This window comes from Hermetia illucens, chromosome 2, assembly GCF_905115235.1.
Source record: "Hermetia illucens chromosome 2, iHerIll2.2.curated.20191125, whole genome shotgun sequence".
Taxonomy (NCBI): Eukaryota; Metazoa; Arthropoda; class Insecta; order Diptera; family Stratiomyidae; genus Hermetia; species Hermetia illucens.
Genome location: NC_051850.1, coordinates 125,465,019 through 125,492,968, shown reverse-complemented (window position 1 = coordinate 125,492,968; position 27,950 = coordinate 125,465,019). Strand labels below are relative to the sequence as shown.

At 41.6% G+C, this 27,950-nt stretch overlaps 1 protein-coding gene across 3 annotated transcripts; it reads left to right on the top strand.

Annotated features, from left to right (window-relative positions):
• LOC119649280 (probable chitinase 2) lies at positions 1-27,899 on the top strand. 3 transcript variants are annotated; one of them, XM_038051370.1, is made up of 6 exons: positions 1-462; positions 13,885-13,991; positions 14,331-14,495; positions 26,217-26,302; positions 26,366-26,779; positions 27,141-27,899. In XM_038051370.1, exons 2-6 carry the CDS (start codon positions 13,904-13,906, stop codon positions 27,840-27,842), a joined length of 1,455 nt encoding a protein of 484 aa, XP_037907298.1. In that variant the 5' UTR covers positions 1-462; positions 13,885-13,903; the 3' UTR covers positions 27,843-27,899. The 3 variants fall into 3 exon arrangements, with proteins under 3 accessions (XP_037907298.1, XP_037907297.1, XP_037907299.1); XM_038051369.1 differs by having other exon boundaries at positions 2-359; XM_038051371.1 differs by having other exon boundaries at positions 350-484.
• Positions 27,900-27,950: the final 51 nt, after the last annotated feature.

Here is a 27,950-nt window from a genome sequence, read left to right as displayed (position 1 = left end):
GTATGGCGAAGGCAGAAGTGGAAGTTGATGGCAGTTGAGACTTGCGAGTAAGATCGCGATTGAGTTGCAACTGGTCAAGAGTCGAGCCCAGTCAATTTTTAGTTCGCCACGCGTAGATGGGGCGAAAGTTGGTTTATTTTGAGTAATATTCGCGGGTCCAAGTTTTAGATAATATCAGTTGATCTAATTAGCTCAAAGACTGCAGTGCTGATAACCGACCAGTGGCTCTATATTCGCTCCAATAAGAATGGTTCCTTTTGCGATATAACCGGTATTGTGGTGACCTATAAACATCGCGCTTCCCACTGTGAAGTTTACTCTCAAGTGATCTTCAAAATATCCAATTTCAGTTCAGACAGGTGTGTGTGTTGGTTTTACGGTTTAAAGTGCATAGAAAAGCAAATTTCGAAAGTGTTCAGTGAAATAGATACTTCCAGTATCAATAATTTCATGCGTTCTTTAGTAGGTGGCTCAGTACATATACGTTAGTGGAGCACGATTAATATGCAAATTAGCGTATAATGTCATGGTTGCTGCGAGAGCTGAGATTTTAAGCCACCGTCTTAGCCACGCCGGATACCTTTCACTGGGACTGGAGCGCCAGGTTTCTGCTCACCAGCATTGTGTTGGAGCAGCGTTACTTCAAGTTTGATTTTTATTTTTTGCATGGGTGAATCATTCACCAGAATACCAAGCAAAATTTTAGTACTCAAGTTACTATGGGTTCACTTCGTCGAAATAATTTGATTCGCGAACAATAGGTTTCTACCTGATTAAGATATCAATTTGCTTCCGGCAATTGCACTGTTTTTAGGCATATATTCTAGGTAGCGTCATCGGCCTTGGATAAGGATTATTTGTTCCGCGATCTTTAACGTTCTGCTATACCGTTCTGAGCGCGGTTTCTTGGTAATGAATAATACACGCAAATTTTATGCCCATGAATGCGACATGCATTAGAATGATCCAAACAAAATTGAGTCACGCCAGTGATTAATTTCTAGAGCGGAGTACGGTAGAGTGAAACTAGAAACAGCTAAGCATCTGTAAAGTTATAAAGTAAAACTATGATCATATAGCAGGATTAAATTTTGATTGTCGCCAAATTACTTATTTTTCCACATATGGGAACAAATTAACCAAGGCTTGATTGCGGCTTCAAGTTCTTACGCGAGCTCCTCACTATATCACTAAACTACCCCGGCAAACAGCTAACTGAACCTATCCACAATGCATACATAATATTCAGCTTTCTAGCTACTTTCAATTTTGCTTCCTTCAACTTTCTAAGAGATTGTGTAAAACGAAAAAGAGTCGACCAATGGGAAAAATCTAGACAAAACCATGCTGGTGCTTTCTTCTAAAGTATAAGTTTTCAAATATAATTCATTCCGATATATTCAAAATAATAGCTCAGTGGTTAGAGCACTAGGCTGTCATACGGAAGGTCGCGGTTCAAATCTCACTGGTGGCAGTGGAATTTGCATCGTGATTTGACGTCGGATACCAGTCGACTCAGCTGTGAATGAGTACCTGAGTCAAATCAGGGTAATAATCTCGGGCGAGCGCAATGCTGACCACATTGCCTCCTAGTGTACCGTTACGGTCTTGAATGAAGTGCTCTAACACACTTCAAGGCCCTGATCCAATATGGATTGTTGCGCCAACGATTATTATTATTATTATTATATATTCAAAATAAAAGTTAATAATGGAATTAATCCTCATTTTAGAATTTGGCCCCTTAAGTCTAGTTGAGAACTCTATTTCACCTACTTCAATGCAACATGTAAACAATAACACTGGAAAGTTTTTGCAAACTATGGTTACCAAAGTTACAGTAGGTCAAAAGCACATTTTTAACGTGAGATTGTATGATTCTAGAATAACATATGTCTATCTCTCAATGCTCCTTTGTGGATCTAATATCTCTTTCTTTGTAAGGCTTTATGGAAAACGCTGTCTGTCCGTCTAATCAATCTGTCTGTCATACGCAATTTTCTCGGAAAATTGGAAAGGTTGGAACTCTGAACCCCACAAAAAATGGTAACTTACTATGTTGAGTTGAGGGCTAGGTCATGTGGCGTGTTAAAGGAAGGGTCCCGATGAGTACTTTCGAAAGAAAAGAGCCTTTCTCAGGTGGAGCTATGGCGTAGGCCAAGACGCCAAATAGCCAAATAGGGATATCGAATTGGTGGATCTCGGCGCAAAACCGGGGTATCTGGAGTTCCTTACTAAGCCAAGCCAAGCCAAGTATTTCGACTTAGCAAAGATGGCGCCTAACGTGGGTCCCGAAAACTATATAAACTTCATGACCGTGAGGCTCATGGAAATTGCTTAATTTAGCTGTAAAGTCTGCGCTTCTTACTCTTCTCTTCTATTCGTTGGGCATCCCGGGATAGTGGATTCTATTGCTTGGAATAAACAGCAATGGTGTTTTCACTTTTATGTGTGCTCTAGAGATCTTGGTGTCCGTTTTCTGATCAACACGTTTACGGGTCCCTAGTGAGATTGTGTCGGGCCAGGGCATCCCAGCCAGACTGAAAGTCCTTAATGTTGCTAGCATTCATCTTGAGTTTGGTTCGGCCAATTTCAAATCCAGAGTCATTTGGCCACTCCCTTGCAGCACATCAACAGCTATTACCACTACTAGTTTAAAGAAACTCTAGCTCTTTGGGCATAGCACTCCAAATGTATTCACTGTTGTGGAAAGCTTACTCGAAATCGAATAAAAGCAGCAATGATGAAGCAAACGGGATACAGAGCGAAAACTAGCTTGCTCTTTGTCGATCAATCAATCATTCAAGCATTTTTTCGACGGTAGAAAGCACGCAAATACTCTTCCAATTAGTGATATACAATTATTTCACTTAGAATATATTTATTAATTTATTAACTTAAGAAATTTTAATAAGATATGAGGAATATTTGAAAAATTTTTCTACCCCATCTCTTCTCTTTGTTCAGCCTCTGTCCCGTTCACAAGCACGGTCGGCTCGTCGTGATCAGGTTCGCCATTTGGCTCTATCGAATGCCTGATCTGGGTGCAATCTCGAGGCTTTCAAATCCCCATCCAGCGTATCTAGCCACCGTTGTTTAGGCCTTCCTTTTGGTCGTTTACCATCGACTTCGATGTTCAGACCAATCTTGGTAAGTGAATTCTCGTTAGCACGAATTGCGTGACCATACCATCGAAAACGCCTCTCTCGCAACTTTTCCACGATCGGTGCAACCTCATAACGATCGCGGATATCCTTATTTCGGATGTGATCAGAACGTGTGACACCACTAGTCCAACGTAACATCTTCGTCTCCATTACCGCAAGACGCCGTTCATTGTCTTTTATAGTCGGCCAACACTCAGAACCATAGAGAGCGACAGGACGGATGACATTGCGGTAAATTTTAGATTTGAGACGTTCGTTGATACATCGATCACAAAGAACACCAGTTGTGGAACGCCACTTTATTGCGTTAATACGTGAAGCAATTTCAGAACGCAGTTCTCCATCGGCTGATAGAGTTGCCCCGAGGTATTTAAATCGCTCAGTTCTGAGCAGATCACTGCCGCTGACAATGATTATGCCTGTTTCATGGGGATCGGTTGTCAAAAATTCAGTTTTGTTTAGATTCAATCTGAGACCGTGTTGCATGAAACGATCATTCCATTTTTGGACAAGTTGCTCGAGATCATTTTTGCTATCAGATGCTAGGAAAACATCATCTGTATAAAGCAGTGTGTAGGGCGCTGGACGTTGGATATTCCTTGATGAACACCAACAGAGACACGAAGCGGTTTTGATACACCCGCCATAATTTGAACTTTACTTTTCGGATCGTGGTAGAGCAATTGAACCCAGCGCACGAGTTCTTCTGGCACTAAGTGTTGTCGTAAAGCATACCAGATGAGTTCGTGTGGTACACGGTCAAACGTTTCTCTAGATCCAGAAAGGTAATGTAAAGAGGGCGATGCTTCTCACAGTGTTTCTCCATGAGTAACGCGCAGCGTGTATTGCGTCAGTAGTTCCGCAGTTCTTGCCAACTCAAAATTAGAAAACTGTTTTTATAGAACTTTTTACGGCCTATTATTGAAACTTTTTACCGGCCATGTGGCCACGCTCTCTCTGTACACCAGATCAGCAGGACTGGCGGGAAGTTCATCGCGGACATTTGAACGGAGTCCAAACAGAATGAAAGGCTAGACCTGCAACCAGGACGGCTCATTGCGCACCTTAATGGCTGCCTTCAGCGTCCGAAGCCAACATTCCAGCTCCCCATTGGACTGCGAATGATATGCGGAGGAGCTTTCCGAACTCTAAAAAGGGAGTAGGTTCAAATTGCATTCCCTGGTCTGTGATGATTATGACGGGAACACTAAAGCGCGGAATCAACTCATGACAGAGGATTTGGGGACATGACTGTGCTGTAATGTCCCTAAGAAGTATTGCCTCAGGTCAAGTTCTAGCATGTCTAGTGACCTAACACTATTGCATGCGATGCACTCTCTGGCTCAAGAATTCAGAAGAAGAAAAATCTATTGGGGTTATTGATTTCGGAGATCCGAGACAAAACGTCATAGGCGTTATAATTTCATCGAGCGAGATTCAACTGTTTTGACGATAAACCCAACGGTTGTCGACGTTTGGTCTAGGGTCTTTGACTCTCTTTGGTAGTGGGAAGCTCGGAATCGCTTGCACCTTGTCTGACTTGAGTTGTATGCCATCAGAGGTAAGGGAAATGCCTAGAATTTTCACCTGCTGCTGGATAAATCTGCACTTTTCAACGTCAAGAAGTAGGTCATTGTAAAGAAGTCATTGAAAAATGCCTCGAGAAGTGCCAAATGCTCGGACTCGTTGGAGGAGGCGACCAGAATGTCATCCAAGTTTACGAAACAGAAGTCTAAGTTTCGTAGTAAATAAATGAATCTCTGAAAAGTTTGCGTTTCATTGCACAGCCCAAAAGTCATTCGTGTGACCTCGAAGAATCCGAAAGGTATGCAAATTGCTGTCTTTGGAATATCTTCGGAAACTACAGGGATTAAATCTAAGCCTTGGCGAGAGGTCAAAAAAATACGACAATTTGCTTGCGGAGAGTATTGATGAGCGTGGAGTTTGCTGTTGCTAATTTCAGCTACTGAGGAGAAAGCTTGTTGGCTCTGGGGACGGGGAGGATTAAGACTTCCGTGCCCATTAGATAATTGCACGTGGTGTTGCTCATAGGGTAGATGGCACCGCGTTCTCCAGGTTCGCGAGATAAGCAAATGGGCTGGTACATTTAGTGGCCTGATCTGTAACCGTACGATAATACCAGCACACACCTGGGTTTAATGTGCACCGCGGCACGCAGCTATTCGTACGCCCATTTCTCGAGGCGGAGATTGAAAGTGTCTGCGACCGCTCTTTCGTACGCAAACCATTCATTGCCGCCGTCAATATGGCCACATTGGCCGTCAGCGTGTTCGGATCAGCTGGTGATCTTGGTTTGGGATCGCTTGTTGGATTTTTGCCGTCAGCGCCCTTCGCTATGCCACAACACTCGGTCTCCAGCTGAACCTAGGGGGTTCGGCGAGAGATTCCGTGGCGGGCTACTCGGCTGTGGTCGACTGGTAGACGCCGACTGGAGGATGCCGACTGGAGGACGCCGACTGCTTCTTGGAAGAAAGGCTTCAGCCTGCGTAAAGCCCCCCATCCACCCTCAGTTCGGTCTGTCAGTTACGCCTGAAGAATTCGCATTTTATCGGCGATTGTAAGTGCATATGACGAAGTTGGTCTGTCAGTTTTGATTATCCAAGCGGTCGGTGATCGAATGAACAATGATACCGCCAACAGGCTTTCATGCTTCTTTAAGCTGTGAGCGATAATTTTCCGGGTATCTTCATCGCTAATGAACATTTTTGATAAATGCTCATAAACAAAAATATCTGAAGTTCTCGTCTCAAGGCCTTCCACGTCTAGAGTTGAACTAATGATATTGCGGCTTGCCTGTACGTGGATAATGCTGTCAGTTCATTTGGTGGACGGGTGCATTGCGGGCTCTTCTGGGATAACCGATAGACCGAACTCAACGTGGTTGGCGGGCTAAGGAGATCGTCTTGGGTCTAACGACGTCCGAACTAGACGCATGCTCCCCACGTTCGAGGATCTTATAGGGACCCCCGTTAGTTAGCTGCAGCGGGTTGCGAGTTTCGTCAACCCTCAGCAGAGACATCCCCTTATATTCGTCCTGGCTGAGAAAAATCTCAGATTACTAAGATTTTTGGACAAGTGAAATTCACCTCCCGATTATTCTTTTGACAGAATGCATCCTGTTATAACCCTGTTGTCTGTGATATTTTGTTAAAAGGGGCGGGAGAAAGAAGTTGCCAAAACTTGTCAGTCAGCATTTTATAAGTTTATTCTCGTCTTTTCTTAGTTGCGCTTTAAGGGGTTGCGGGATTATGCATTTAATGTGTTCTTTATAGTGAAATGTGCGCTTATTAGTGCTCTTCGTCAATTTCTAATTTTTTGGCATTTATTCAGTGCGTGTTTAGGACGTTGAAAAGTCGATGATATGCACGATAAATACTTCTAAGGACATGAAAAACACATTTAATTGAATGTTGGTGACATGACTATTTGACATGTGCGAGACGTGATCTGTAAAAAAACCTCACCATATAAAGAGTCTAAATGAATCACCCATTACTTGAGCATCATTTCACAATCTTCATACTTGTAAAAAAATTCGACCAAACGAGTATAAGAGTTAAACGCGAATTACGAAAAACGCGCAACAATCGGTATCCGGTCTAGGCCTGCCTACAGGCATTCGGGTTTTGCGCCGACTTCCACCAATTTAATATCAGTAAAAGCTACGCTATCGCTCCATCTGGGGCACGGCCTGCCACGTCTTTTTTACCTTCGATATTGCCCTTATCGTCACCCATATGGATTAGGTGAGTTGCCCACCGCAACCTGTTGAGCCGGGTTTTATCCATAATCAGACAATCATGGTATCCCGCATCAATTCATCGTTATAGACGCTGCGGAATTGTCCACCCTTATGTAGGGGGCTAAAAATTCTTCGGAGGATTTTTCACTTGAACGCGGCCAAGGGTTTGCAGTTTTTCTTGTTAAGAACCCAAGTCTCCAAGGAATACATGAGGACTGGCAAGATCAACCAACCCACCGGTAGTTTGTCTTGTACAGTAGGAGGTTTGTCCCTATGGAGAGACATTTCGAGCGGAACAGTTTTTGTAAGTTGAAATAGTCTCTATTAGCTGCAAACAACCATGCACGGATTTTATTGTCGCAGCTGTTTTATTTTTGATCAATACCATTTGATGTTGTTGCCTGCATGATTATTGGCACTCCATATATAAGGATTGCCAAGATCGGTGTCTTGTACAGTAAGAGATTTGACCCTATGGTGAGACGTTTCGAGCGAAACAGTTTTTGTAAGCTGAAATAGACTCTGTTGGCAGCCAAGAACCGTGCGCGGATTTCGTCGCCATGCTGCTATCGGCTGTGATTTTCGACCCTAGATAGAGGAATTTTCAACAGTCGCAAAGTTGTAGTCTTCTATTTTCATTGTTCTTGTTTGATTAGTGTCATTCGATGTTGTTGGGCCTTTGGAATTTAGTTCTGACATGTACTTCGTCTTGCCTTTATTAATGTGCAGCCCAAGATCTCGCGCCGCCTACTCGATCTAGATGAAGGTAGACTGTATATCTCGGGTAGTTCTTCTCATAATGTCAATATCCTCAGCGTAGGTCAGTGGTTGGGTGGACTTGAAGACAATGGTGCCTCTGGCATTTTCATCTGCATCGCAAATCACTTTCTCCATGGCCAAGTTAAAGAGGACGCATGATAGAGCATCCCCTTGTTTTAGACCGTTGTTGATGTTGAATGGTCTCGAGAGTGATCATGCTGCTTTTATCTGGCCTCGCACATTGCTCAGGGTCAGCGTAATTAGTCTTATCAATTTCGTCGGAGTACCGAATTCTTTCATTCTCTCAGCAACGTGAAACCTCTATAATTACTGCACTGCCTGATATCTCCCTTTTCTGGCATGGGACAGATAATGCCTCGTTGCCAGTCAGCAGGCATTGATTCACAGTCCCACACCTTGATCAACCGCTTGGTGTAGTTGGTTGCCTCCACATTTAACCAGTTCGGCTGTAATTTTATCGGCTCCTGGTGACTTATGATTTTTAAGCCGATGAATCGCACGAATTGTTCCTTTTATGCTTGGTGGTGGCAGCATTTGTCCATCGTCTTCAGTGGGTGGGACCTGATTGTTGAGCAGTTCATCAAAATACTCAACCCATCACTCCAATATGCCCATTCTGTTGAAAATCAAATTTCCCTTCGTCTTGGCAGGATGAGCACCGAGGCGTATAAGGCTTCATCCTGCTGACTCGTTGGTAAAACTTCCGCGGCTGGTGCTGTTGCTCCTAATACTTCTCGAGTTGACAGACTTGTTAGTTATCCCAGACTTCCCTTTGCCGTCTGTGAAGTCGCTTCTCCACTCGATGGAGATAAGGGCGTGATAAGTCTCTGAGCGTGCCTGCATTCTTTGAAAGTGCAGCATTGCTCGGTATGTAGCATTCTTCCCTTCCGTTGCAAGCTTACATTCCGACTCTTTTTGCGCCTGAGGCGAAGTATGTTTGTGGCCGTATGATAACGTTTTTCAGGTGATTGTAAAGATCATTTGTTGATGCTTCATCTCCAGGAACTCTCTACCCAACGAGATAGTGATCTGAGTATATATTGGCCCTCCTATATGTTCTGACATTCTTCAAGGCTGAGAGGTGGCGTAGTTCAAACAACAATGTCTGGAGAGGTCCACATATGTTTGCTTTCCGCGCAAACTAGCTACTAGGATGTTAAATCAGTCTTATATTGGGACACTGCTGGGCAACATTCAATCTGTACAGGGAGCGCACGTTCAATGAGGAAATGCGCAAATCGTTATTCCGTTTTCGTTGCTGGATTCGTCGATGTAAACTTCATCCTGTTTGAGGTTCCTTTGGGGCTTCGTAACGTCAGTTATCCGTGTGGAATTGTCAACCTTATCTAACATCCAACCTGGAGGACCAGTTGGTACAATTTGTCCCGTTTTTAGGCGCGGGAGAATTGTCCTCATCCTTCACCGTCTGCAGTTTTTAATTAAGAAAGAACTCCCACTGATCACCACATGCAGGTGGAGATAGGGTTTGGTAGTAGAGCCGTTGGTGTTGGCTCAGAAGGCGTTGCCTAGGTTTTGTGCTCCGTTGTGGGTACCAATCGACATTTCGCCCTGGGATCTATACTACCCTTTGACCGCCTATGCGATCCTATGCGTTAAACTTCAACCCAGCAATGAAGTAGTCAATACGTGAAAACCAAAAGGAGTTCACTAGCATAACAATAACTTTGTTTACTTTTGATGTGAAGCTTTTGATACGCAAAAGGCATGGTTTACGCTATGTCAATCGGTCTACCCGTCTGTCACACGCACTTTTCTCAATTTTTTTTTCACCAAATATAGCCATGTGATCAAATAAAAATTGTCGGGGAGTACTTTCCGAGGCATACATTAGTTTTGACATCGGTTGCAAATGGAATATGTACATCCGAGCAGATCCGAGAGGGATCCATTAATCCAAGGAACCATTCTCCGAAACTAACCATGCGAAAAATCTAAAAAAATATGGTGGTCCATTCACATATAATCTAGGCACCGAAACGTTAATGATAATATATTATTATATTTTGAAAATTTACTGCTATTTACTTCCTTAATTTTATCCTTGATCTGTCAAATTTTGGTGGAAATTCTTCTATTATTAACAAAGCTATAGTAGGTCAAAGTTGCCTCTTTCGCGACAAATTGCTACTCCCTAAAGGTCAAAATGTCAGTACCTCATCGAATTCCATAACGGGCATATCCACTTATGTACCAACGAGTTTTATATAATTGGAAGCATCGTGTGCCCTAATATTTTTACATAAAAATTCAAGAGAACCTTTTATGCTTGTTTCCGGCTTGTTAGAAAACTCAATGTAGTTCACGAGCTAATTAAAATTGTATGTACTGACATACCGGCTAGATTGATTACAAGAAAATGAAGGCAAAATTTGTCAAAATATATGCATAAACTAGCCGGGAAGCTCAACGTTCCAGGTATGAAGTGTTGTGTGTATTTCTTATATAACAATATTTGAGAAGATATTTTCACCTAGCTCGTAATGTATATGCATATAATATGGCAGAATATTCACTCAATCATGATATTGAAATCCAAAGTCTTAGAATCTGCAATGAAGCGACAAATTTGACCTAAAATAATTTTGTCAAAAAAAGTGCGATTTCCATCAAATTTGGTAAGATCATGCTCTATATTATCGTCTCCATTACTGCGAATTTCATCAATCTGCTGCTAATTTAAAGGGAGTTTTATAGTAAATTACTTAAAATTAAAGTAATATACTTTTATTCATTTTATTTGAACAGGTATAGATATGGAAGGTATTTCGGGTAGTGTAGTGTAGTGCCAGCTTCCTGATTTTTTTCAGATTTTTCGGGTAGGTAAATTTAGAGAAGGGGTCCGTGAGAGAAATGACCACTTTACAGTCCCCGATCTGCCCGCTTTTACATTTATGGAGATTTCCCTTCAACATACAACAATGTGGCTCACTGTATGTGTGGACGTTCACAGTTCCCTTCTTTCCACCAAATTTGGAGTCAATTGGCGTTACCATTTCTGAGAAAAGTGCGTGAAAACTTTGGTAGTTGAGCCAAAAAAGTGTGAACTTCTTGAAGATTATAGAGTAAGTAAAACATAAACGTGTTGCAGTTCAAATGCATTCTAGTATTTTACGGGAAATTTACATTGCACTTGACATTGCAATGAATTTGCAGGAAACCTGCTTAATTATCAATATTGTCAAGTTCTTGCTTTACATGGCCCGTACCACTGGATTGCGTAGCACTAGACAAAAAGCCGTTCTATAACTTTCATATTAGCGTTTATTTGACCCTAAATGATACAACTATACTGTACAATTAATTATAGAACAGTCCCTTCAGCTGATACAATTCGAGGGATATTCATAACCGACGCAATCTGTTCTAACTCTAGAACTGCACTGACTTCGGGGGCGAACTCGGCCTTTTTATACCCCGTGCAACGGAAAGTCATACAAACATTTACTAGAAAACTACTTTGGGCCTTAGACAAGATCGCCTTACTAGCATTAGAGCTATCCTAACTAAATACTCGCCCTACTGTTATACAATTTGAATGTCCTAGTTAATTATCATTATGGTCCACCAAACCTCTTTTTGTTTAAAACTGGTCGGTCTATCTCCCTTCATCTATCTCTTATTTTCAATAAAAGTCCCGAAGAGAATCATTTCCCCGACTTATGGAAAGAGGTTCTCATCACCACCATTCACAAAATATGTTAGGGACTGGTTGTCTGCCCACTTTGGCCACCACATCGTCAAAGTTTGTTAAGCGTAAGTCTACTGCCTCCAACTTGCTCGACTTTATCAAATTCACGGCAAGAAGTGCATACCATTTACACTGCTTTGCGAAGCCTTGGATACTTTAAATCACAAAATACTTTTATCCAAACGCTCGTCTTTAAGGGGGTCATCCCGTATGTCGGATTCGCGGAATCGATTTTTTTTGGCGTCAATTATATCTAGATATAGTGTAGAATATATGGGCAAAGTGATTTTTTGATATTCGAAGTCGTCCGGAGATTATAGTGTTAAATACGTGATAAGTCACATGCCAGATTTATCTCGATTACCGTAATAAAGCGCGTATTTATCAGTCCGAATCACGTTCGAATCACTTCGCTAAAAGGACAAGAATTTAAGCCAAGACTGTACATGTGTTTCGTAAAGAAACCTACGGTTTATCGACTAGGTGTAGCAGATTAATGGTCAGTTAAGGTTTTATGGCTAAAAATCGCATGTTGAAAATCGGCTGCCACCATAGCCCAAAATCTATCCAACGAAATTCTTTGAAATTTTCACGAGTTATTCAAAGCATACGATCTGCTAACTAGGATGATTGCGATTCATTCAGTAGTTGTTTTCATTCATTGAAGAAGCCTTGAAAAAACACCAAAATTCACAAAAAAAAGTTTAACACGGAACCAAAAATTTAGTTTTTAATATTTTTTAATAATCCTAGTTTGCGGACTGTAGTTGAGTCTGTATGTTAAAATGCCGTTTACTTTTTTCTCTAAGATGATCACAGCGCCCTCTAGCGTGGCAGCAGAAAAACACCTTTTTTGGAGATGGGTGTATAAATTGCTCTGTATTTCAATAACTAACTATGCGATCGAGTTGAAAAAATTAATATGCACCCTCAAGATATTAATAAATCTATGGTGTAAAATTCGTATTTGTATCTTTATTCAGTTCTTTACAAAAAATTTCTAAAAAAGCCAAAAAAACGGCCTTCATACGAGATGACCCCCTTAAGGGTTCCCATACCACTTGTTTTATGGTTTGCCCATTGCCTTTCCAACCGATACTGCCGCGTCTTTTTTGACGCCTCTTTTCTCGCCGTCCTCTGGCGTCCAGCAGGGATATCTGTGTCCTTTATTATTTTTATTGTTTATCAACGACCTTCGTCCCTTCCTTACTTGTCCCTGTTTGGTCTATGCCGTTGACCTTAAGCTGTTTTCCATTTTATCGTCGCCTATGGACTGTGTTTCCCGTCAACCTAACCTAGACACTGTGGTTTGTCGGTGTTCTGCTAATGGTAAACATCAGAAAGTGTTACTTGCTTGAATCCTCACCCACCTCCTTCTCCTACTCTTTTAACGAACATCGCTTATCATATCAAAATTCCATTCAAGACCTCGGAGTCACTTTCGACAATAGACCCCGCTTCGACACCCATTGCATCGAAGTCACGAATCGAGCGGCAAAATTTCAGGCTTTCTACTTCGCTCCGCCTCTGATTTTGACTCCATCCAAGCTACCTTAGCCCCCTTCAATTCCCTAGTGAGGAATATCCTCGAGTACTGCTACGTGATCTGGTCACCTCCCTCTTCTTTAAGAAAAACTTCTCTCATGTGGACTACCCTCCCGTCTCTGCTTTCTAAATGTCCCCTTCCTACAACAGCGTAGATCCTATCTGGATTTATGTATTATACATTTTTGAAATTTTCTTCGGGTCTGGTGGATTGCTCGGCCTCTAACGACATCACCTGCCGTACTGCGTCTTAAAACACAAGTAATGCAGACAGTTTCAACGTGCCTTTCGTAGAGTTTGAAGTTTGCTTTCACTCCTCGGTTCCTATCCTTGCCTAAGGTACAACGCACAAGAGCTTGGTCCTTTTAATTTCTCTTCTTTAAGTAGTTTTAAGCACAGGATAAGATTGTTGCTTTCTCCTCCTCCTGAAGGCAATAAATAATTGGAGTTTATTCTGGTTATTGTCCTTTAAACAAATAAACAAATAAATAAATTATTGCTACTGTGAAACTTTTCGAAAGCTTATTCATAATAATTAAAAAACCTTTTAATTTCTTGTTTGACTATCAACAAATTCCAGTAATTTATCTCGAAGGTGGCGCTCACTGGTCCCAACAAACGAGTATTTCTAGTTCTCAATGGAAAGTCCACGACTGAAATATTAAATCTAAAAGAACTTTAATTATAATAAGAACAAAGAAATTGTTTCGTACCAACAATTATAAACTCAATCCCGAGTTAATGAGGTCGTTGCTGCTCCCACATTCGCCTTTCAGTTCGCATTGTAGCTTCTAACAAAAAGTGAAAGTGGTTTTCTTGCGAAAGGCAATCCGCGCTCGCAGATCTTGATCACAATTACAAGCAACAATAGCAGTTTGCTGAACTACGTAATGTTTTGCTGAACTATGCATTTTTTTCAGGGTATCCAAAGTCTTCGAGATGCTGCCGAATTCAACACAAATGACGAGGCTCGCGCTGGTGGCAATATCATTAGTTTTCAGTTTCGCATTGGTGACGTCAAAAACCGGTAAGTTGCGAGAATTTTGGCTGTTTAACGTCCACTGGAAAGGGGGATTTGGAAATATTGTTCCCAGTTGAATTTTGTCCAATGGAAACGAAATCAAACATTAGAAAACTTCTTTGAAGATATTAGTTTTTATTTGATATGAATGAAAGTTAGGTCACGACAAAATGCACTAGTCTAAAGCCCAAACTCCAAATGGCGAGTGAGAAAGTAGAAGACCAACATCAAGCGCTTTTCCACATGGACGTTAAAAAGCAAAAGGCGATAAACACACCTGAACCAAAAAAGCCACTCACCTTGATTTCAACTTGACTTACGTATCTTTTTCTGTATCTATTTCAGGTCCGGCACATAATAAAGTTGTTGTTTGCTATGTGTCAACGTGGGCCGTTTATCGACCAGGTGATGGTTCGTATTCGATCGACCATTTCAACCCCAATTTATGCACCCACGTCGTTTACGCGTTTGCCGGCTTGGACATAGCGAAGGATGCCATCAAATCGCTTGGTAAGGTTTCCTTTTGTTGGGGGTCAAAAAGTTGCTTTGTTTTGTGGTTTCAATTCCTGCCTGTTTGTATTTTTTCATTTCTTCAGGTTGTGATTTGGTAGTAATAAGATACTTCCAGTGATTGCGCCCTTTATTTCCGTTAAAGCGTTGCTTTCTTTGACTGCATACGAGGGTCTGGTAATTCAACTATCGAGGGTACGGATGTGGTTTGCAAATGAATGTGACTCTCGGAAGCTGGGGAACCAACCAGTTTAAACTTTCAGCGATATTAGAGTCGTTTGGAACCTTGAAGGAATGGATCTGTTTTCAAGAAAAGCAATTCTATATTATTAACCAGAAACACGATATTGCGGTTTGTAGGTTTCTATCTTCTTTGAGAGGTGTTTGTTCATGGTAGTTTACATTTGTAATGTTTTGCTGTACATACATAATTACATACTACCATCCAGGCAGGGACCATACTTTATAACAGTAAGAAGGGAATAGTGGGTCGAAATGCAAAGAGGAATAACTTTAATCTGACTGACCTCACACCAGTCCAGCATCAAATATGATAAAGGAATGTTTAAGAACTTCAAGTTCTTGCAGAATTTTCAGGAGGAGGTTGTCATTCTATCTAGCAGTGGATTATAAAATGCACCCACCTAAGTGGTGGATTGGCATTGGGTTCAGCACGAAAAATCGACAGAAGTCTCGATAGTCGGGTCGGGATCTCGTAATGAATAAATGGGGAGGGTAATTGCATGGACCCTTCAATCATTAGGAAATTCGTTTTGGCGACTGCACGTTTTCTTCAGATACTCTGACAAACACTTCCGTTGCACAGGTGAAGCTAGAATATTTTTGTTATCCATTCGTTGGAAGAATTTTGAATGGAAAGGAAATATTGGAAATTCAATAATGGTTATGGGGATGAGTTTGAAGAAGAGAAGATAATATTTTTAGATAATTTGTATGGATAGATTTAGATTGGGTCAGTTATACTCGTACATAGCTCGTACTTTACTGGTTTTCATGTTTTTTTTCCAGAATGAAGCTGTGCGTTTGCTCGGAAGCATATATGGCCCGATTCATATATTTTGATTTTTGGTAGAAGCTTCTTATTGCAGAAACTTCTACCGTCATTTCTCAAAGTTTTCAAGTAGTTGATGCACGTGATTTTCTTCACCATTCTTCTACAGATTCGATTTGATGCGAAATAGAATCTCTAAAAGTTGTATTGGAACTCATCGATTCCGACTCATCTTAGAGTGTTTGCGTGCAATTAACTTGTTGATTTCCTCATCCGTAAAGTTGCGTGAGGTTCGTATCTTCCGGATATTGAACTGTGATGCGATGCTTGATTCAAAATATTCGTGACTAGTGGGCAATGTGGAAGCTATTGGAAAATTATAAGTTTCTATTCAAATGCAAGGTTATATTATATATCAGCCTATACTGTGTTATCTTGTTCTTCAGGCAAATTAATGATTGATTACCTGTTAAGAGCCGTTGCTTGATTTAAAGACGTATATGCAGTTTATTAGTATGGACCAGTTTTCAGTAGCTTGTTAGTTACAGCGTATGTGCTATAAAGATGAGATTCTGAAATGTCTAGCAGTCTGTTTTGGGGCGTGGACCATTTTTCCGGTAGCCGCGTGCAGGCAGACTTGGAAGCATACTCAAACGTATAGTACTTATGAAAGAATATTATTGAGCATGGTGATCTGTAATTTCTCATTGTTCGTTGATGGGTGCTAGAACAAGAATTATAGTTTTTAGGCTGGATTCGCATCTCAGTGGTGGCAGAATGATTCACATTCTGGCTGAATTTCGGATGTCAGTCGGCTCAGGTGTGAATGAGTACCTGAGTCAAATCAGGGTCATAATCACGGGCGAGTGTAACGCTGACCGCATTGCCTCCTACTGCATACCGTAGTTCTGTATTGTACTATTACGGTCTTGTATAAAGTCTCTAATGCACTACAAGACCCATGTCCAATTGGATTGCAGCGCCAGCCTTTATTATTTTTCAAGTTATTGGACTCGGCAGATGCCGGATTTAACCTAATACTATTAGGTTGTTGCAAATGAAATGACCGATTTGGTACTAAAATTTGACACGATTACAAAACTTACAAAAATTTACTTAATTAATCAAAATAGGTGTCAGTCGATTCAAAACACTTCTCCCAGCGAGATTCAAGAGCATGTATGTCAGTTTCGTAGAAGTCCAATTTTCGGGTGATGATACACTCGTCGAAGACAATTTTGGATCCAAATGCTTAAAAAAGGGGTAGTCGGTTGGCAAAAGGTCCGGTGAATATGGTGGATGAGGCAGAGTCTCATATTGCAATTCGTTCAAATTTTGAATCGTTTTTCTGGATACATGAGGTCGTGCATTGTCGTGAAGGAGTATCACACCATCTTGTTGACTAATCTCGGCCATTGAATACTCAATTTTTGATGTATTTCCTCGAGTTGGGCACAGTATTTCTGTGCATTTATCGTTTCTCCAGGTGCCAAAAAAGAATAGTGGACTCCAGCTGTAGACCAACAAACAGTCAACATTATCTTCTTCGGATGGAGGCTCGGTTTCGGCATATGCTTCGGTGGCTCATCAGCATCTAGCCATTGCGCTGATCGGCGACGTATAATATCCACTTTTCATCACATGTCACTATTCTGTGCAAAAAGGGATCGCCTTTGTTGCGGGAGAATAAAGAACTGCAAATTTCCATTCGAAGTGCCATGTTTTGCTCCGTAAAGGCATGCGGAATCCATTTGTCAAGCGTTTTTGCCTTTCCAAGTTGTTGCAAGTGCCAGGAAACTGTCGAATAATGTACCCCCAGTTTCTCTGCAATGTCTCTCACGGACTGACGTGTGTCGGATTCAACTAGCAAACGCAACTCGTCGTTGTCACTCGATGGTCCTGGATGTCCACGTGGCTCACTTTGAAGGTTTACGTCGCCTGACCGGAATTTTTCGAATCACCGCCGTGTGGTTCGTTCGCTTACCGTATCAGCTCCAAATGCGCTGTTATTGTTCCTGGTGCCTCCGCTGCTTTATGACCAAGTTTGAACTCATACAGTTCTTGTCTCTTTTCCATATTTTTTCCTTTTTATTTACTGTTATCACAACGATGGTCAAAACTGAAATGACTCCTTGATTAAATGTAGAAGTATCTATATTTCATTATCCGACACCAACAGCGCCAACTGGTGGTGGTTTGATATAGCAAAATCGCCACTAACTTCACTTGATTGCCAAATCGGCCATTTCATGTGCAACAACCTAATAGCACTGAGTATCCTGCATTTAGGCTCGGACTATCCTACCTACTTGAAAGACAAAGGGACTCTGGTGGTGATGGCCAGTGGTAAGCTGACAATATTATGGGAACTACAACCACTTTCTCGAAACGTCAGTTTCTTTGATTTCCCGAATCCACGTATGTCCGTTCAATGTGACTATATTAGGGGGGATAGCAACATCAATAATATACGCGGAACGACCCGTCCTGTCAACTAATATCACGTCAAGCTTGTTGTGCGGTATGTGGCGGTCAGTTTGAACATGCCGTTCCCAATACATGATGTTACCAGAACTACTTAGCACTGTCTGCGGCATATATCGGTAATCGCGACATGTTCCCGTGATCAGCCCATGCTTGTATATAAGGTTTCGGCGACAGGCTGCATGCAGCATTATGCCTGCTCGTGTACTGCATCAGGGTCATAACAGTGCAACCAGAAATGAGAAGGTCCAACATCTCTAACGCCGAACCACGCATTCACTGGTCGTTCTCTATCCGCTCTTTCATTATGAGCTTTTTATCAACTCGGGTGGTGACCATGCCACCTTGAATGGCGCACACACAAATCGCTCTGTTTCAGCAAAAAACTGTCCAGCACATAGCCATCTGCAATTCACATGTTTATCATGATTCAGATTACCAACTCGACCATGGGTTTCTTACAGAATTTATAGGTACTTGTAGAAGTCTGTATCAGTCATAGCTTGGATGGAGATCACCAATGCTATGTCTGGTATGCGACTCGTGATGACCTTTACGGGTAGTTTGGATTCGACACTTTTTAACCCAAATTCCATCCGAATATCAGGGCTAACACATTTACTACTCGCAACAGACTTCTAAGGTGGTCAAATATGTACAACTTGATGTCATCTAAATATATCCAGTGTGTCACCTCGCACTTACCACGCAGGCCACACTTTATTGCGAAACCATGTTTTCTGCCATCATTCAATAGCCATGAAAGGGTGTTCAGTGCCATGAAAAACCAAAGGGGACTCAACGAATCCCGGCTCTGTAAACGGATGGCCCCTTGGGTCTTAATACCTTCAGGTTTTTTTTTCATCGTTGGCCTCCAGCCTAGTTCGGTGCGCAGTAAACCTAGGTCAATCAAATACAACATGCTCCGCATTCTCGACCACGTTACCAAATCTTGGGCAGCATGGTGACTCGTCATGTCTAAATCGATGTAGATAAGCCCGATAACCTACATGTCCACTTAAAAACTGCGTTAGTTCGTAGCTTAGTTCTCCCTGGTTTCTTTCAATCCATCTTCAAAACAAGTTTGTGCCTTGTTCCATCTCTTCTGCGATGGATTCCCGCCGTGCTAGTTGCCGTCGAAGTAGACTAGACTCCCCGATTGCATACATTTTCTCGTAGAGACGCCGATCTTCAATCGCCTAGATGTCTACGGGGATTGTCACCGCTAGTATATATGCTGATTCTTTTGATGTTGTGCTCTGCATACCCGGTGTGCACTAAGTCCAGAAGCCATTCCTAGTTTTCCGCAGTTTGATTTGTTTTCCAGAACATTTGCCCAAATTGGAGATGCGTAAAGTAGCACGGAACTAACTACCCTTGAAATAAGACGGTATCGACTTTCGATTGGTCCACCTATGTTCGGTAGTATCCTCGAGTTCGTTACAGCGATGGAAGACGCTTTAGCTCCAGCACACTCAATGTGTTTTTTAAAGTTGAGCTTTATCTCATTTAAGCGACTGTTGGGAGTAAATTGTTTGTTCACCAACTTTAATTTTCACGGTTGTCTCCTTCCTTTTTTTGTTGATTTGTACTAGTTCTGTTTTATGTTCAGCAAGTGAAAACCCGGCATTTTGCAACCAGGAATTGATCACCGATATCGTTTCATTTGTGTAGATCTCGATCTCGTCTAAGCGTTTTGCGTTTTGCAACTACTGTTACCCCGATATCGTCCGCAAAGCCAATGGTTGCACCATCAAAGGACCCTTCTGACAAGAAGATATGCACTTTTTGAGGCATTCCTTCCATGACTATCGCCAAAAGCATTATTAATTTTGGATCAAAGCGATACATTCGTAAAACGTCGGTTAGTCAGGGGTGCGGCACGCTTTCAAAAGCCTTGGCGTAATCGATATAGCAACTAAAAAAGTTTCATTGACAACTAGTTGCCTATTCTACTACTACTGAGTCGATAATGAGTTGCTTTTTGCAACCTTTGACCCAACTTGGCAGTCTTCCTTCTGCTCCTCGGACAAAATGTTGTGGGTGTCGAGGTGTGCATTGATCCTTCCAATAATAATGGTCGTTATGAATTTATAGAGGGTTAGTTCAGAAGTAATCGTCTTTGTGTCTGCGGGCCCTGCACCGTGTCCTTCTTAAGGAACGAGATAGGTAATTCCCTCAATGAAGAAAGGATATTCCCCCGGCAACTAATGACCTGATTTATGCTATGCTAGCGCGAGACGAATGTTGTACCTGCCCTCGTTCTTGTTATTTAGTAGTAGGAGCGGATGATAAAAAGGTTCACATCCTCAGTCCACTTCATCTGCTGCTATTTATCGTGGTGCCTAGACGTTGACCCGCCCTAAGATCAGTGGTTTCACTAAGTCAGACGACTCCCGCCGGTTATCCGTACTGAACCTTAAATTCCCCCTTTCCCTTATTTTTGGATTTGCATTTTATACCTAACTGCCAGGTGTGATGATAGTTTCCTCAGTCAGTAATCTGCACTTTTTTCACCTGCCCTCTGAGACGCTCCGGTGTATTACTCTAATTATTTTTGGGTAACATACATAAGGTTTTAAAGGGGGAAGGAAAAAGCGTATCTTATTGCTTTCCAATTTGAAAATACGCCTTTGCAATGTCGATGATTTATGGAAATGGTTTATATAAAACCGGAAGCTGGTGCTTCGGGTATAAAGGTTTTGTGTTCATCTTATGTGATTTTTTCTGCGCACATTTTTCCATTCGTATATAGCTGTTTTTTCCTTCATATTTTTTTTTCAAACTAAAGATGTACGTACATATTACAAACGTAGACATTATACTCACCCTAAACAAAGAAACATTGCCTATTACCGAATACCACACTTTCATATGCACGTATATAAATTGATCGTACACATATTTTCGATTTACTTCGTGCACAAAAGCATAAATATGTACATGTACAGAACGTATATTGAATATCGCTGGTTTGATGTATAAATATATCTATCTGAATTAAGCGCTTCCTCAAAGCTTTATTAGCGTAAATGTATCGTGAAATGTATCTCTGCGACCCCCCTAATGAACGCACTTGTTGTGGCATTGTCGAATTGATATGTTATGATGACTTCATACATGTTTTAGAATGCACGAAATTCACATAAAATGTAAAAATTTCATCTTCTATAACTTTGTTAATAATAGTTAGATTTCCTTCAAACTTCTCAGAGTTATGCCTTATATTATCCCCTATACTACTGCCAGTTGTACTTCTAGCATGAACGTAAGGGGGTTTCCAGCTAAATTCCTAAAATAGTGTAACATACTATTATTAACATTATTTGTGTAGATATCGGAAAGGAATGCATTTTGAGACCTAGATTTCGTTTAAATACCACCACTGTGATTTTTTTCAGATTTCGGTTGGATAGGTTCTGAGAACGAGACCTGTTACATTTCTTAAGGGTCATATTTTAAGCCCTCACTCCCCAATGTTTTACCCAATATCAAATATGTTTCGAAAAGTACTAATTGAACAATTTCATTTTATACTGCACATGGCCATATTATGTGAAAAAAATGATCACTCTACTTTCGCATGCATGGAGTGTCCCCCTTCCCTCAAACTCAACACAAAATGGTGCCCTTATTGTATGTAAAGAAATTCACAGGCCATATATTCTCATCAAATTTCATGAAAATCCGCCCAGCCGTTTGAGAATAAATCGGGTGTGACAGACAGACATCAAATCAATTCTAATAAGGCACACAAAACCTTTGAAGATTGTCATGACAATGTTTCTCGTTCGACAGATTTATAGATTTTCACTCAAAAATACACAAATGAATGAGGTTTATCTAAATTCATACACATGTCGTGTTCTAGAATTTATAGGAAGGAGCAAATACCAGTTGTAGCCACTTCGGTCATGCTCCTCCCAGGCCAGTGGTGAGTCTGCATCTGATGAGTTGCCTCTGTCTTGGACGAAAACGCTGATTCATCTCGTCACATAGCTTTTACGACTCGGGTCCGTGGGTCAAAACTGTTGAAGTATGTTGTTTCCCAATTGGTTCGGTACGCTATCAAGTGGCGGACTTAGGACTTAGGACTCCCTCCATTCCCTAAACGAAACCACATTAATCGATTTTTTATTGAATAGATCATTAACTTCATCTTCATCCCAGAACATGATGCAAAAATTTCAAAACGAAATTTGCCATACGATCCTTGCCAACCACCAGATATAACTACCGTAACAACAGACGAAATTGGCTGTGTGTGAAACGTGACTTTTTTGGCTATCATTTAACCTCATGATTAACTGTTTTCTGAAATCTACTTCAGAACCCTCTAAGATTTTCTAAGAAGCTTGCATTCTCCATTCACTGTTCTCCATCGTGTTTCTAGTACGGCTCATTCAACGTCTATCGTGGGATAATGGATTACATTCCATGTTATAATAGAGCTGCCTTTCTCAATATGGGACCTATTCACTGCTACTTCTGCCTTCTAATCAACACGGGGGCGAACACATGTCATCAGCGTAGCCGAGGAGTTTGAGAAAAGATGTCATGGTCCATTTAACCCCCCGACGCTCTCTTGATTACAAACAGAAATAATTCCCCCTGACAATAGTTAATATTTGCTCTAGTAGTTACTAATTTTCATTCCCTGTTGATACTCTCGAGAGCCTTCTCAAGATCAGTAGATGAAGCGGAGATTTGAACTACGTGCACTGCACCACAATGATCAGCAAGGTGCTGATGTAGCCAGTACTGGAGGATCTAGAGCGTAAACCAGCCTATCCTCTATTGAGATGAGTTCTAGGATGATTTGGGCTATTATCCGCGCAATAGTGGCAAGTTACGCACACTCCACTCCACTTGTTGCAGTGAATAAAGGTGTCTTTTTTCAGAATCTTAATGATCATCCGTTTCTTTTATTCTTTAGGGGAAAGCTGAGACTATTGCACATTTACGAATGGGTGGAAGTTGTAACTCAGCAGGAACAGTTCCGCATAGAAAATGTCAAGGTCGGCGGATTTACTCTGTTTTTTTTGTGCATTTATGGTAAAGATAATTTGGCTTCTGTTTGGCTTACCGTATCAGGCAGAGGGTGCAAAATGTCAGCGGTTGTTATAGGATGTAGAATCTTCCGTCTCTTTAGCTGTTTATCACTATGGATGACAAGCCTACCGTTAAAGTCCTCCACAGGACCGTCAAAAAGTTTATGGCATCAGCAACTTGCTTCACTATGTAGTACAAAGTAGGGAATCGTTGGTATTATCGGCAGCTTCTGGTTTCCCCATCAACACAATGATGGAATACTTTTTGTCACGACGTTGTCTATACTGGACTTCTCATACTTTTTTACTTAAGGAAGCTCCATCACGTTACACTCAACCCTACTTACCAGGTGGGCTGAAAACTTCGTAGGCTAATGTAGAAAAACATTTTTTTGGGAAACCATGTCACCACGGGTTTCAATCGTATAAAATTTGGTGAAGTTCCCCCTCTCGTAGATGAAATGGTTGCAGATATGGAATACTCCTCCTAAAGAGAGTGAAATCAACTCGGCCACCAATGCGCTCAAGTGGAACTGCTTCCTTCATTCATCCGTAAATCCTGGGAATCTGAAATCTTTTCCAGAGAGTGGAGGAAGGGGTATTTTGCCAAGATTCCTCCATGAATATGACAGTTGGAAGGGTGTTTATGTGCTCTCTCTCGCCTAAGATAACAGCTAACAGCGCTATTATTATTATTCTGTTAAGGGAAAGTCGCACCGCGTCCTTGAAGAACTATTGTGCCCCTTTTACTGGTTATAGAGTACCTATTGATCATAGTATCTCAAGCAGGCCTGTAACCTTTAGGAACTTTAGTATGTTCCCCACTTCCAGAAGTTTCAGCTTTGCATCTGGTATTAAGTGTTCTCCCAGATGTATCGACCTACTTTGCACAAGTGCTGGACACTGTCCCAGGACGTGCATAGAGGTTTCGTCCTCCTCCTCACAGAACCTGCAGGCAGTGTCCGTAGATATCCCTAGTTTCCCTAGGTGATAGTTCAGCCGACAATGACCAGTGAGAATTCCCACTATGATTCGGAGGTTCTTTTTGGTGAGGTTTAAGCAATCCTTTGTACGCATGGGTTCGTATTCCCCAATAAGCACCCTGGACTGCTCCATCCTGCCCGTGTAAAGGCATCCCTGCTCCCTTCTTGGCTAGTTCATCCGCTGCCTCATTGCCTTCCACCCTAGCATGGCCTGGAACCCAAAGTATTCAGACCTTGTTGGACTAGCCGAGTGTATTCAGTGTCTCAAGGCATTCCCATACCAATTTAGAGTTCACCTGGTTGGACCTAAGTGCCTTGATCGCTGCTTGGCTATCGGTGAAGATAGCTATGTTCTGCCCCCTGTAGTTCCTTTGCAGATTAAACGAGGCACATTTGTCTATGGCGTAAATTTCCGCCTGGAATATGCTAGTGTACCTGCCCATTGGTTCAAAGTACATTTTCCTTGGACCAATGACACCGGCGCCCGCTCCCTCTGCTGTGAGGGATCCGTCAGTGTACCAAGTAATCAGTTGTCGGTTTAGGCCGTATGTCGCAGCCACGCTCTCCCAATTTGCCTTGTTACTCCAACATGTTTCAAACTGCTTATCGAAGTGAAACCTCATTGTCATGTTGTACTCGGTATCAGTAATTCGTGACAGCGCTAAGATAACAGCTTAAATTATCTCGGTGCGCATTAAAGAACATTTTATTTCATAGTTTGATGGATAGAGTGCAAGTTGGTTTTCATCCTGGATCCTCCTGCACTGGCGATTTTGGAGCAGCCTACTGAGTTCAAATCTCCGTTCATCTGCTTTCTATCGACTTTGAAAAAGCTTTTAACTACGTAAACAGGGAGTTCATCTGGAATGCTCTATAGAGAAGGGGTATTCCGAAAAAAATTAATAACTATTACCAGAAATCGTGAAATGTCACATGATGCATCGAGGCAAAATACTAATCCTTCTTGGACTCCCTGTTCCCTTCTTTATTTTCAACGCCAAAGCTAATGGCATCTGTTTGCTCTCTCATCGAATTATGAATCTTAACCTAAGGGCTCGGAGAAGCAGGCAAGCAGAGTTGGACTGAATTTAACATCAACAGTTTCCAGACTCTCATTCTGGCGGGTCAACGCACTCCTCCTACTTGCATCAACGAGCGTCGAACAATTTGCCTATTTCGGTGGCATTGTTTCTGCTGAAGGTGGCACGCAGCCCAAGAACAGCACTGGATCTGCATCCACGCTTTTACCTAAAAACTGGAAATAAAAATAGCGCGACACTGACATCAAATTGTTCCGTATCAATGCTCTCCATGCTATTATACGGGAACAACACATTGTAGTGACCACTAATGTTACTGAAAGGCACCAAACCGGCGTTAACTCCTGTTTTCACCATCTCATCGGTGCTTAGAAATATCTCGAACATTCAGCTGAATCGTCGTCTGGCCCTGGTACTGGAAGAACTAGTAGATAGGTCATACTGTATGGAACATGACAACTTCTCTGCTTCATATGTAATCCAAAGAAATCCATTATCCTAAAGTAGGCGACACCTGAGTCGCCCTAGAAACACATAGCGCAGATTAGTGGAGAAGGATTGTAAAATTCTTGGTAGGACATGGAGGGAGCTGAATCACATTGGTTGATGCACTTTGCCCGCTGTAGATGATATTGGCCAAAGTACTTGCCACTAGGCTTTCCAGAATACAAAACCATAGTATATCGTGGGGGGGGGAGGGGAGAATACTCTCTAGGATGCGGAAACTGGAACTGGAGCTGTTAGGTAGGGCTTCATTCATAGCTCCTTAATTATTCTTGGTAAGAAGGTTTTGTTCAGAAGCGGCCTGAAGCAAGCTTCTTTGCAAAATTCACCAACGTCGGACCACTTACTAACTGAGCGAACATTTTTAATTCTACCTGAAGAATGTGGTCAACTGTGGTCAATGCTAAGTAGGATTTTTAGCACTACAATCACTAGCTGATTTAATCGTTGTCAATTTTGTTCGATAAAGTAAAACTATGCTAATGTTCTAAGTTTCCAATATTATGGAATTTGAACAAGTTGCCTCCGTAGAGCAATGGACATCAACTATACATACATATGTGCCATTTGAACATAGGACTCTATTTTAATATTATATCACCGAAGAAGATTCTTCATTCGATGTTAAACTTTCCTTTCAATTACAGATCCTTGGCAAGATTTGAAGGATGATTACGGCAAGGGTGGATACGAACGCCTCACTGGTCTCAAGGCAGTGCATCCTCATTTAAAGGTAAATATGTGGGACCATTTGAATCATTGATCATTTTTCAAAAATTTAATTTCATATTTTCAGGTCTCACTAGCTATTGGAGGTTGGAATGAAGGTTCCAAAAACTACTCAATCCTGTCTGCCAGTCCTGAACGGAGAGCGCGTTTTGTAAAACAAGTATCAGAGTTTATTCGTAAATATAAATTTGACGGTCTAGATTTGGATTGGGAATACCCAACACAGCGTGGAGGCGATCCTGCTGACAAACAGAATTTCGTGAGTTTGGTACGCGAACTTCGTAAGGAATTCAATAACCATCGACTTCTGCTAACGTCTGCAATTGGGGCGGCAAAGGACACCATTGACAATGCTTATGACGTGAAATCATTGGGAAAACTTCTCGATTTCATGCACATTATGTGTTACGATTATGGCGGCGTGTGGGACAAGAAAGTTTCAGCGAATGCTCCTCTGCGAAGCGATGGCGTGCTGAATATCGTAAGTATAAAAAATAATGTAATAGGGTACACGATTTTTGCATTTATGAGCTTACTTGGCTTGTTTTTCGTGCGTTAAATTCAAATCAAACGTGACCCTTGAGCAAGGATTTCCTTCTTAGTTTATAATGGAGCCTTCACCTCTGCAAATCAAAAACAGCCATGTTCCTCGAGCGATAACACCTGTTGTATAACTTCCTTCCTTCATATGTCGTCCTGCGAAATTACGAAATTACTTCGACTAATTACTATTAATCCTGCCAGGCAAATATGTAAATGCAAAATCATATCATGGATTGTTTTTGATCTGCTAAGATGTACCAATCCTTGATTGAAAATAATATTATCCCTTCCATTTCCAGGAATACACTATTCAGCATCTTATCCGATTAGGGGCGCCCCCCTCGAAGATTGTGATGGGTTTGCCGTTTTATGGGCGCACATTCATTACGAATCTAGATGGATATTACGGCGATGCTTCGATGGACACTAGTTTTGCCGGACCCTTTACCCGAGAGCCGGGATTCTTAGGCTATAATGAAATTTGCATGTTTCTGAGTAATAAGACTTCCGGCTGGACAACCAGTTGGGATAGTAGAACGGCGCAGGGAATTGCTCGGCAGAAGGACGAAGAGACCGGACAAACGAAAGTGGTCACATATGATACAGCCCGGTCGATTGCTAATAAAATGAAATTTGCTATGAACGAAGGACTTGCCGGTGCAATGGTTTGGTCTATTGATACTGATGACTTCTTGGGCAAATGTGAACTTGAAACGGATACGTTCAGTGATTTCATGGAAACGGCCGGAATTCAATTGACCATCCCGAAGCGTACGAACGCCAATTATCCACTTTTGCGGACCATAAACGAAGGAATCATCTTGGCGTTGGATGAAATCGATCAGCAGAACCGGATTAAGGAGCAAGAGAAGGAGAACGAGATTCCCCATGGCAATGAAGGGACGGTGGAGAGCAAAGCTGCAGCGGAGTCACTTAGGAATTTGTTTGCTGTGGTTCTGGTCATTACATTTGTGAATATTATTAATTTAGGTAGTTGGTAAGCAATGATTGAATCCTCATTTAATATTAAGAAATAAACCATATGGATTTTGTTTGAAGTTGCTATGTTTGGATTCTCTAATAAACCCTGGAGGGATGACATTTGCTTA